A 12,836-nucleotide genomic window follows, 5' to 3' on the forward strand; every position below is an offset into this window, starting at 1 on the left:
ACCCAAACTTACAACTAGTAGTCAAGCACTTAACCATTTGCACCATCCAGGGGCCTTACAGGATGATGTATTGCCAGATTGAAGAATTAGAAAGTTGGCTTGCACTTTACTGAAAGACAGTATTCATAGAAAAAGAAAACATCATAACTTAAATCTGTAATGTATTAGTTCAAACCTGAAATAGAGAACAATAAATCTCAATGTCTGAGGGTGTTTTTTTTTGTTTGTTTTATTATGGGGTTTTTTTTTAAGCAAGAAAATGGTAATATTGTAGGCATGCTAACATAGGAAAATTCTATTTGTTTTGGCTTCTGTATTTTGTGTCTCAGTTTAAGTCTATTTCAAAATGAATCCAAGGGTTTGTGGGCATATATTATAATGTATTCCTGCTGAAATCTTCTTTTGACTTCCACATCTGAAATAAATCATCATTTCTCTGATAGCAACAGTTATACGTGAGCTCCAATGAAGGGGTTTCCCAAGTGTCTCTGCATCGCTGCCACATCTATGGCACAGCCTGTGCTGACTGCTGTTTGGCAAGAGACCCTTATTGTGCCTGGGATGGCCATTCTTGCTCTAGGTTCTACCCAACTGGAAAGCGGTGAGTAATGAGCATTCAGCTGGAAAACAAAATTCATGTTATTAAACAATATAGCATTAGCATCCCTTCTATTGTAGTATATTTGAAAAATGGCACTAAGAGTAATAGCTATATCATAGATAATCTTTGAATGAAGAAACTATGTTTTTCTCCACCATTCCTGTTGATCGCAAAGTACAGTACTTTGGAACGAATCCTTTCCACTTCAAGGCTTCTCTGCAGCAGCGCCCCCGTCTCCCCTCCTAATTCCTCAATGTAAAACAACATTTAGTTTTTTCCTTACATTACCTAATTAATGTCTTTTTGTTTTATATGACTTTAAATATGACTTTCACAGCATTTCTCTAAGCTGATAAATTATCTTGTTTTCAAATGCCTGCCCTAGTTCAAGGTACAGGAACATTGTTCCAGCATTAATGCCCTGGTTTGCTTTCAAAGCCTTTATGGCCATGTTGTTTCTTTAGAATAGTGAGTACATGATTGCCGGGTATGTTGGGAGAGAAAACGTAGTTTGATGCAGGGTTTCTTTGTTCAAGCAGAGGCTTGAACAGAATACACTGCACCAGATTGGAAGGGACCCCAGTGGGGAAATTGATTGTAGAACAAAGTCTAAGCAGAGTGGGTGATAAGCCAAGTACAGAGCTCTTTTCAAGCAAACCATCACAGGCCACGATTACTGAAGTGTCTACTACCTATAAATTAGGGTCAGCAAGGAGAGAAAAAATAGAGCCAACTGTGAACAGCAATTACTTTTCAAGTAAAGCACTGGACTGATCGTGTGTTGTTGTTGTTAAGTGACTGAGTTAGTTCTGACCCCTGGTGACCCTGTATAAGGTTTCCAAGGAGCAGCTAGTGGATTTGAACTATCGACCTTGTGGTTAGCAATCCAGTGCTTATGCTACAGCGCCATACCAGGAGTCCAATAGTGTGTTATAGGTCTTTTATTATCCATGACAGATTCAGGTTTTTCAGGATTTTTACAAATTAAAACAGTCATAGTACTTCTGCATATCAAGAATATTATGGTCCTTTTATCTTTGAGTTCAACAAATTTTTATTAGGAGGCAAATATTTGGCACATACAGTGAAAAACAAGACCATTAACAACAAAAAGTCAAAAATTCCTGCCTTCCCAAAGAATAAGTTCTAGCAGGAAGAAAGACTGTTAGCAGAAGGAGTTGCAATGTTAAGTAGGTGATCAGGGAAGGCCTTTTGAGGGATGACAATGGAGCAAGAGCTTATGTGTGATGGGTAATGGTGCCACGGTGTTATCTAATAAAGGAATGACATTGTAGAGGAGGCCCTACAGTCCCTAAAGCTGAAGTGCTCCTGAATAGTAGAAGGACAGTGCCACAGCTAATGTACTATGCCATCATGAGGAAAAGGAAGAAATGAAGGCAAGAGTCCACATCATGTAGTACTTTATGTCATTAAAAGAGCTCAGATGGCTGTCTTGCTGATCTGGTCACTTAGGCCAAGCCTTATTAATGCCTTCTGTATTTGAATGTCAGGAAACTTTGGGATATACTAAATACAGTTTGCCTAGCATGATGGTTTGTATATACGAGTACTACTTAATGCTGATCACAGGACAATAAATTCAGCCATCGTGAGTGATAATGCTTGCCTGTTGTTGTTGTTAAGTGTCATGGTGTCGGTTCTGACTCGTAACGACACTTTATAAGGTTTTCAAGGAGCAGCTGATGGGTTTGAATCACTGGCCTTTTGTTTGGCAGTCCATTGCTTACCCTACAACACCATCTCAGGAGTTCCATTGCTTGCTTAGGTTGCTGAAAATCACCAGCTCAGCCAAGAATTCACATGTGATGCTCATTATAATATACATTCTCAAGTTGGTAGTAAATAATGTCATGACTTTATAATATAGTAAATGTAAGACAGTAAAACCCTGGTATCAGAGTTATTCTAAACAATGGTGTTTGGTGTATTTCCTGAGATAAATGTGACTAATATTTCAATTTTTGTATTTGATTATATAAACTCAGATTGTCCACCTTGAAGGTTTGTATACATAAGTAAACTACTGCATACTACTGGTCACAGCATAGAAACATATAATCAAATGAAAAGCAAGTGACTATTTAGAAAAAGAAATATTTAAATGGCTAAAACATTTACACATATATTTCCAGAAATAGATACTTTGCATTATATTATATAAATTATTAACAATTTAAATTGACCTTAAAAATGAAATTATTTCTTCTGTTACTAATGACTTGAGATTAAATTTGCCTTACATGTTTAATAACTACTGCAAGATTGTAATATTCCTTGTTCTTAATGTTGAATATTTTATCTCTAAGGGTAAAATTAGTGAGACAGAATTAACAATTACCCCAATTAAGTGATAGTCTCATTCATTTTTCAACATTGAGAGTTAACAATTTAGCACTATGCTTCCAATTTTTAGAGTTCCCTTCCTTCTCACTTGCAGAATTGTTTAAATCCATGGTGCACTGCCAAGAGAAACTTAGTTACCCTGTTTTTATTTGTTAGATTAGGTAGTACAAGTAAATCTAAGCGTCATGAAATCAAATACTACGCAAAAAAGTAAATAAGGGTAAAATATTATAATATCGTCAATTTAACTTTTTAGTTTTTCATATATGTGCATATGAAAAACTTTTAAAGTTTAAAAGATTTTCATATACAAAAATATGCTTCTATATAAAGAGCTCTGGTAGCATAGTAGTTACGATTCGGCCTGCGAACCTTAAGGCCAGCAGTTCGAAACTACCAGCCGCTCCGTGGGAGAAAGATGAGGTGTTCTGCTCCCGTAAAGATTTACAGCCTTGGAAACCCTGTACAGGGTCGCTGTGGGTTGGAACCGACTTGACAGCACTTAACAACAACAATATAAGAGAGAGGAGTACTGGTGTGGCCCTGTGGGTTAATGTGCGGGACCTCGAGGTCTCTTTGAACTGCTAGGGTCTATATGAGTAGGTACTGATTTGTCAGCATTTAACAACAAAAAATATAAGAGCGAAATAAAGTAAATATTGCAAAATACAAGAATTCATAAATGTAAGCATTCACCTGTTTATTGTGCTTATGTGGCAGCTTTTCTATAGCTTTGAAATGTTTCCCAAAAAATTGGGGTAAATATTTAATCTAGTAAGTGAACAATTTTGCTTAATTCTATATTGTGTTCACATTACATATGTTATTTGATTTAGAAAAACTTTAATATGTCTTTAAAATATACAAAGTGTTCACTTTTGTAAAATAAGTTTTGTTTTATTAAGAAAAAATATATTAGAATGGAAAATGCTAGTGTGTTTGTAAAAGCAAAGTTTGAAAAAAATTATTCTAAATTAAGAATGTGAATGGATACTTATGCATTGTAGCATTTACGCATGATGTCGCTGAGTCGCACAAATTGTTAAGGACTTGATGACTGCATGAAATGTTAGTGGTTTGAAGTCACCCAGAGTTTCCTCAGGAGACAGGTCTAGCAATCTGCTTCGGAAAGGTCACAACTTTGACAACCCCACAGAACAGTTCTAATCTGCACATGTGGATTTGTCATGAGTTGAAACGCACTGGAGCAACTAACAACATACATATAATAAATAGGAGGTTCGTGACAATCCCACCGCAATAGTGGAACAGAAGGAACTGAATTTACTCTGTAAGATAACAAGGAAAAGTACCTACCCCCTCATTGAAGCATTCAATAAAAAATGCCAAATAGTCAGGTCAGACATTTAGACCTCTTTTTGTTTTTGTTTTTAGTTACTTTATGGGATCTTATTGTCATTGATAAGTGTTGTCAAGTCAATTCTGACTCAGCAACTTTGTATGGGTTTCCGAGACTGCAAATTCTTGTGGGAGTTGAAAGCCTCGTTTTTGTTCAACAGAGTGGCTGGTGGACAAAAACCACTGACCTTATGATTTCTAGCCAGTCTTTACCCTACAGAGTCACCGCATTCCACACTAGAAAGTTTAGGAAATCAAAATTCAGGAAAATGAGGAAATTAAGAGTGAGTCATTTACCATGGAAAAATCAAGAGTCATTTACCATAGTTTAATTGGCCATGCTAATTTTATATGTTTCTGTACTTATAGGAGGAGCCGAAGACAAGATGTGAGACATGGAAATCCATTGACTCAATGCAGAGGATTTAATCTAAAAGGTACTAGAGTTAACAATGGTGAAGAGTAGTTATGTTCAATTTCACATTTTAGTAAAGGAAATACATGAAATCCAGCTATCATTTTAAAAAAAGATTCATTATAAAACTTACTCATATTCATAGAGAGTGATTAATAAATAAAACATTTGTATGTATATTGAAAATTTTTGAGCAACAAATGTCTAGGTACATAGATACCTTGGGTTTCTTGATAAGTCTTTACATTTTTATAATTGTAGACTTTCTTAGTTTTTATACTTCTTAAGGAAGAAACATTTTGATTTTGCGTTTACCCTTGAAGAATAAGTAGAGCAACATCTTGATTTTGCAATTAGTAGCCATTCCATGTACTTTTGAAAAGGTTACCTTGCATTCAGTGTTTACTCTAATCCCTTCCTTTCTATGCTGATGTGGAGATAATCTGTTACTATAAGTCTCGCACCAGTACCTTCCCACATTCACCTCCATCATTCACAAGGAACCAGGGCCTCGAACTAGTTTAGTCATGGGAAACTGAGAAGAGACATAGTGAGCCCTTTCAGGAACCTGATGTTACACAGTGGATTATTGCCAAGGCTGTGGAGGGCAACACATCTTCAGAACAGAGTGGTGAGCTGAACACCTAGTTTCCCACTATACCAGTCAAGAGATTTGGTTTCTATACAGTGCTCACACAGCCTTTGTTCTCTAAGGAGGATATTCAATTTCTAACATGGTGTCTACCCATAATTTTTCCCTTTCCAATTATTGTTCTGGAACACCCACATTTTACATATTTGGGTCCATGTCAGTTTCACTTGGTCATGGCTGAACTAGAAAGAACCAGTTGGAAGTCCTACAAGTCACTCTCAGTAGACTGCCCTAGCTCCCCTGGGTGCTACTAATGTACTGTTGCCAACAACTAGTATTGAAATGCCTATTGCCAGTCGTCTTATATATGAGATTTTCTTTAGACAAGAATGGCATCCTTGTCACTAACTTTACCCCAGGAGCAAATTAAAACAGAGTTTTAAGTCATACAAAGGTCTAATTAAAGGATTAAATACAGGTTACCATTTCTCATTCTACTGAGTGTTTCAGAAATGTGTTTTCTTTCTTATTAATTATGAGATTAGCTGTAGCGGTAGGAATAGTGGTAGTGAAGGTAATGGTGCTGACTTTGTGTCAGAACCCAAAGTAAATACTTTTCAATGGAATATTTTACCTAATACTTGTATTGAATTGTGCCCCCGTAAATCTCAATCTCTATGCCTGTGGTTATAATCCTGTTTGGAAATGCGCTGTCTTTGTTATGTTAGTAATCCAGGATTAGTGTAGGTTCTGTTTTGACTCAATCTCTTTAGACATATAAAAGATATTAAACAAGCAAACACAGGACAGATAGGTTACGATAGATGCCAAGATACATGGAGATCTCCAAGGAACTAGGAAATGGCAGCTGAAAAGTCAAGCACCTTCCTTCAAAGCTGCCAGTGAGAGAAAGCCTTTCCCTAGACCTAGGCTCTGTGGGTCGCTGAGTTGGTACCCACTCGATGGCATCTAACAACAACAAGACCTATGCTTGGGGAGTCCTGGTGTGGCGCTGTGGATTAACGTGCTGGACTGCAAGGTCTATTTGAACCACAAGGTTGGCCGTACAAGTTCACCAACCACTCCTTGGAAATCCTACATAGGATCAATATGAGTCAGAACTGACTCAAAGTCACTTAACAACAACAACGTGCTCTTAATTTGGATTTCTGTAGTCCTGGTATGGCGCTGTAGGAAAAATACTGGGCAGCTAACCACAAAGTTTGTGGTACAGACCCACTAGCTACTCCTTGGGGATCTTATACAGGTTACTACGAGTTAGAACAACTTGATGGCACTTAGCAACAACTACAATAAGCTGCTAAATAATGAGGAAATACATTTCTATTAGTTAAAGTTATTTACTTGTGGTATTTCTATTATAGCAATACTCAGTAACTAAGTAAATGCTCAACATAAGGTTGAGTATTATACTCATTTTTACAATAAAGATTCTCTCCACATTATTTTAAAGTCTAAGCTACCACATAATTATTCTGAGTGCTTTTCCTAATTTAATATTTTCAGTAAAGTGTAGGTATGAAAAAGACTGTAACTATGAAAAGAGAAATATTACCTAACTCACAAGTATGCTACAGTAATTAAATGTGATACTAAATAGAATCTCTGAAGTAGAATAATTCTTAAATAAGCACTGTTTCTTTCTTTTCTCCTTCCCTTTATATTAAACAAAGCAGATAAACAATGCAATACTTTGCCTGCTAAATGAATATTCCTTTCTTTTGCTAGTTGCCATAATGGTTCCCAATTTTATAGTAAATTAACATGCAAATCAGAGATTAAGTTCTAAATTCCAGTGTTTCTTCCTCTCTCCTCCTTCCTCTGTCCTCTTTCCCTTCTCTGCTTTTTCTCTCTCATCTTTTTTTCTGTCTCCACTGTCTCTCTCTCTCTTTTTATTTCTGATTCTCAGCATACAGAAATGCAGCTGAAATTGTTCAGTATGGAGTTAAAAATAACACCACTTTCCTTGAGTGTGCCCCCAAGTCTCCACAGGCATCCATCAAGTGGTTGTTACAGAAAGACAAAGACCGGAGGAAAGAGGTGAGTAATGCAGCTTAGCAGCAATCAATCAGGGTTTGGGGAAGACATTAAATCACTGTTCCTCAGTGAGATTCAGATCAAACAAAAAAGAAAAGGCTTATGAACATCCTTTTATGTTTGAGGGATAAAAAGTGTCACCTTCTTTAAAATCATTTGTCCTTCGACTTGATAGATTAATTCAAAATTCTCTCTCCCTGCTCATTGCTATAACATGGTGATTGAAAAAAGGACTGGGGCTCTCTGAGTGTGGCATTGATGTGAGGAAGCATTTGTAAAAGAAACAAGATGTGTGCAAATCCAGAAGCCAAGTTCTCACACAATAGCACCTTTATGTGATTCATCAGATAAACTGGGGTTTAAAAAAAATTCAATTTTCCTCAGCAAATTAGACTAAACTATAACCTTTGTTGCAAATAACATTTTTATGCTATGTGGTGCTGTTTCCATTGCTCTAGTATTCATAATTCTTGACTTTACTTTCAAGAATTTGCCTTCCTTTAGGGACATGGTAAGGGAAATACCCTAGAATTTCGAATAAAAAAAAGTATTTGCACTAAAACTTTCACTGTTTGGAAATAGCTGTATGTAAAGGGAAGCATTGTAAGTAATGGAGTCCTAGTGTTGCCTGCGGGTTAATGCACTGGACTGCAAGGTCAGTTTGAGCCTCTAGGTCTGCAGTTGAAACCCAACAGCCACTCAACAACAACAAATATATATACATATACACATATATGCATATACTTATTGTATATCACGTGTATGTGTGTGTGTGTGTGTGTGTGTGTGTGTGTGGTGGCTGGTATGCCATGGAGTCCGTTCTGACTCATAGCAACCCTGCATAGTGTTTATCTTTACAGTAGCAGAGCCTCATCTTTCTCCCAAGGAACACAGCTGGTAGTTTCAAACAGCTGACTTGTGGCTAGCAGACCAACTTGTAACCGATATGCTACCAGAGTTCAATATATATCTCTATATATGTGTGTATACATATATGTATATACATATATATATATATGTTGTTAAGTGCTGTTGAGTTGATTCTGACCCATAGCGACCCTGTATAGGGTTTCCAAGGAGAAGCTGGTGAACTTGAACCACCAACCTTGTAGTTCAAATGGCTTTGCAGTCTGGTGCATTAACCCACAGCGCCACACAATTATGCCTATGCACTCAATCACTGATTCAAACCCACCAGTGATTCTTCAGAAATCCTTTATAGGGTCACTACAAGTCAAAACTAACTTGATGTCATTTAACAGCAACAATATATATCCACATTGCAAAATATATCATCAAAGAAGCCTTTTTAAAATTTCTTCAGTCTAATTGACTTTAAAAAGTTTGGAATGGATGTGACTTACAAAATACTTACTCTTCAAATTTATTGGTTTAGCCTAAAATGTGCAATGATGATTATCATATGGATGGGAGATATTAGGCAACACTGAGGCAATAGTTTTGAATAAATGGGCATGAACACTCCTTTTTCCTTTCCCCTTTTTCCTTCATGGCAATGATTTTACTTTTCTTTTTGGAAGTTCATTAATACTGAAGTCTGTTTGTATACAGCTTTACCATTTAGAAACAAATTTTATGTAATTTATTTTGTTTTTATATTCAAATTATTTTTTTCTTCAGTGAAACACCATTCCAAATTATAGAGTTCCAGAATCTTCCCCCTCTGAGGATTTTATCTTTTCATTGTCAGCTTTGTGGCCTTGCCATAATTATATAGACTTCAAGCATTTCTGGTGTCCAGCAAATAATTTTTCCAGTAGAAAATTCTAAAGTTGTTCATATTAAACCATAGTTTTTGTTAGCTGCCATTGGAAGGTAAAACCACTCAAAAGAAATCTTATTAGACAATGGCATTGCAGATTATTATCATCATAAGAAGTGTTTGAGAATGTTTAAAACACTTCTTGTGCTTATATGTTTTAATTTGGTAAAATCTGCATCAATTCATTGAAAAGGGATGTAACTAAACATTTTCATGTTGTTGTTAAGTGTTGCCAACTCAGTTCTGGCTCATAGTGACCCTGTATAGGGTTTCTGAGGAATGACTGGGGAGTTTGAACCACTGACTTTGTGGTCCAGTACTTATTCTACAGCACCACACCAAGTCACCCTTTCCATTGTAGTTCCCAGTTTTTAGCAAATAGATGAGTAGTTTTGCAAAATTAAAACTATTCTAGGATGGAATCGATATTTTAAGTTACCTGTGAATTTCAGTTACATGTGTATTGGGTGGGGTTTAGATTCCAAAACTTTGTTTTTCCCAATGTGGCTAATCAACTATTTCTACAAAATGAGAATGCACTTTAAGCTGTTCTTTTCCTCACAATAGATTACATCCTCATGCTCTCTTTAGTAGCTTCAATAAGAAGTAATACCACATGAAAAAAGGGCAGTTGGACGGACCAAAAATCTGTTCCCACTGAGAAGGAAGTTCATTAGCACTCATTGCTTTTACCTAGTTTGTGAAAGTTAGCAATATTATGTATACATTGATCATATCTGTTAAGAAATGGTAAGTTGGATTTTCAAAAATCTGACATGTCTGTTTTCTAGGTCAAGCTGAATGACCGAATCATAGCTACTCCACAAGGACTCCTGATTCGTTCCATTCAGGATTCTGACCAAGGACTTTATCACTGTATTGCAACAGAGAACAGTTTCAAGCAGACAATAGCCAAGATCAACTTCAAAGTTTTAGATTCAGAAATGGTGGCTGTTGTGTCAGACAAATGGTCTCCATGGACCTGGGCCAGCTCTGTGAGGGCTTTACCCTTCCACCCAAAGGACATCATGGGGGCATTCAGCCACTCAGAAATGCAGATGATTAATCAATACTGTAAAGATACTCGGCAGCAACATCATCATGGTGAAGAGTCCCAAAAGATGAGAGGGGACTATGGCAAGTTAAAGGCTCTCATCAACAGCCGGAAAAGTCGCAATAGGAGGAATCAGTTGCCAGAATCATAATGTTTTCTGATGTGGGATTTGTGCTTCCAGTAACAAATAATTTGTCAACAATCATCAGATTTTGAGCAAAGAATCCTGTGATTTACCCAGATGAAATTTCTGAGAAAAGAGGTCACTCACTCCTAAAGTGAATTTTATATGAACTGAAATGAGCATTCATTTATTGTATGATATTGACTAGCACTAGACATGCCATGGTCCTTATGGTGCACATAAATATTTAACTTAACCCAGATTTTATTTATGTCTTTATCTTACCTTTTCTTCAAAATTAATATGATGACTAGAAAACTAGAATTGTTGCATCCCTCAAGGGACAAGGGCCATAACCCTGTGATCTCCTTCCTTGATTGTCAATAATTTTATATAGCAAACAAATGTCAAGTTCACAATTTTCACATAGTAAAAGTCATATAAATGAATGTGACAAGGCAGCTGCTAGAAGAGACGTAGAATAGACATCTGAAAGAAAGAGGGCATCTCAAAGTTGTATAAAAACACAAGTGATTTATAAAGAGAATACAATGATTTTATATGCTTCTAGTGTAATATATTATTGGTGTTTTTAAAGATTTGTAAAAATCGTCAATTGCTGATATCTGTCATTGACCCTTAGTCCCTTGTTTCAGAAAGATAGAATGAATAACTCACACCATAAAGATCTTTGTTGGAATTTATGTGAGTGAACCATTGAAGTTTATGTATGAATGTTAACAGTCTTCTAAACAGAAGCACTTTCTATTTTTAGAAATTATTTAAGTTATTCTAAACTCAGAGAATATAAACTTACACTGTTGAATTGATTACTATTTTGTCCTCTTTTTTTTTTTTTTTTTATTCTGTGTATTAAATTAAACAGTAAAGGAGAAAAAAAACTTTTGAAATGCCAAGCTTCTATATAAGGGAAAAACCATCAAAAAAAGAAAGAAAGAAAACTTCATTAAAAATAATTTGTAACAAATGTGGAGCTAGGTTTTCAACTTCAATAATTAAGTTTAATGATTAACTCAATTTTTAAACCAACCTAACATAGCATACTTATTTGCAAGTCAGTACTTCCTATTTTAAAATTATTATTTTTGCGTGTGATGGAATGGTGTACCTATACTGAGAAACAATTTTTTTAATCCTTTGTTAAAAATAGACATTCTTTTAAAACACTCCTGGTGCACTAAGCCCACTGGTATATAAATATAAATGTGGTAAACTTGTGATTAATGAGATCAATTGTCACCTAATTATATGTTTGGAGAATTTTATTAGGAATTATTTAATATTAAACTTTTTTACTATAATTCAGAATTGTTGTTGCAGTTGTTAAGTACCATCCAGTAGTTCCAAGTCATAGCCACCCTGTATAAGGTCTCCAAGGAGTGACTGGTGAGTTTGGACCACAGACCTTGTGGTCCAGTGCTTATCCCATAGCACTACACACGAGAAATATGGCAAGCTTGATCTTTTATTCATGCCCTTACAATTTGTTTAAAAACATAGCTTTCACTTTTGCATTTTATTTGCTTTTTAAGACATTTTCATATTTCCATGAACACAGGTTAAAAACAAAATCTGTACCATATACCTAATAACAATCTATTACAAAGATTTTCTGTGAAACAAACCATGAAGAAGGCAATAAAGGTAGCTATATTGCCTTTCTAAGCACTGGAGTATAGGACTTCAGTGATTAAAATCAATATCAAAATAGAAATGATCTTTGATTAGTCTCTAACAATATGATTTCTTACTTATGTGGTGGTAAAGGATTATGTTTTAAGAGAAGGCTTCAATGGAACAAACAAACCAACAAAAAATTAAAATACACAGCATAAATAAAACCAAACTTGATTAAAAATAAATAAATTGTTTCAAATGTGTGTAGTTATAAAATAATCTCTAAAGCAGCTTACCAATAGTTTCCACATCTACATGCACAAATTGAAATGTGTATCAAAGTAAGTCCAAAATCAGCTTCTATAACTTAACAAATCTACATATAACAAACTTAAATGTAAAATGTTTTAGAGTCCAAGCATGGGTAAACAACACAGGCCCCATTGCTTCATGTAAACCCAAACTGATAGACAGACGATAAGCGTGTTTAGTTTTGTAATATTATTTGTGTTATTTAATGCCTTCTATTTTGAACATTATTAAATTGTATATACTTTTATTACTTTAAAAATACAGAAATCCATCTTGAATGTAACTATGCCAAATGTAAAAAAAAAATCTCAGAAATATCATTAATATACACTGAATGTTGGTGTTTGATTGGTTTGATGTAGTTACATAGTTTGATGACTTCATATGTTTTTCATTTGAAATGTATATAAAATGTCTTAGTACGCACTTTTTTTTTCAAAGTGTAGGTTTGTGGATAGACTTTAGTTTGAGGAAACTGTCATTACAGTGAATGTTCACTCTTCTGTGTAAGAAAAGAAACAAAATGTAGTTAGCAA

General features: G+C 35.3%; 1 protein-coding gene across 1 annotated transcript in view; it reads left to right on the forward strand.

Moving 5' to 3' along the window:
* SEMA3C (sema domain, immunoglobulin domain (Ig), short basic domain, secreted, (semaphorin) 3C) overlaps nt 1-10,377 on the forward strand; it is a 210,478-nt gene extending 200,101 nt beyond the window's left edge. Inside the window, exons 14-17 of the mRNA XM_006834345.1 lie at nt 444-601; nt 4,694-4,761; nt 7,262-7,392; nt 9,964-10,377. Of these exons, the coding sequence (XP_006834408.1) occupies nt 444-601; nt 4,694-4,761; nt 7,262-7,392; nt 9,964-10,377 (771 nt within the window). The remainder of the gene's footprint in view (nt 1-443; nt 602-4,693; nt 4,762-7,261; nt 7,393-9,963) is intronic.
* Nucleotides 10,378-12,836: the final 2,459 nt, after the last annotated feature.

Source organism: Chrysochloris asiatica, unplaced genomic scaffold (genome assembly GCF_000296735.1).
Source record: "Chrysochloris asiatica unplaced genomic scaffold, ChrAsi1.0 scaffold00010, whole genome shotgun sequence".
Lineage (NCBI taxonomy): Eukaryota > Metazoa > Chordata > Mammalia > Afrosoricida > Chrysochloridae > Chrysochloris > Chrysochloris asiatica.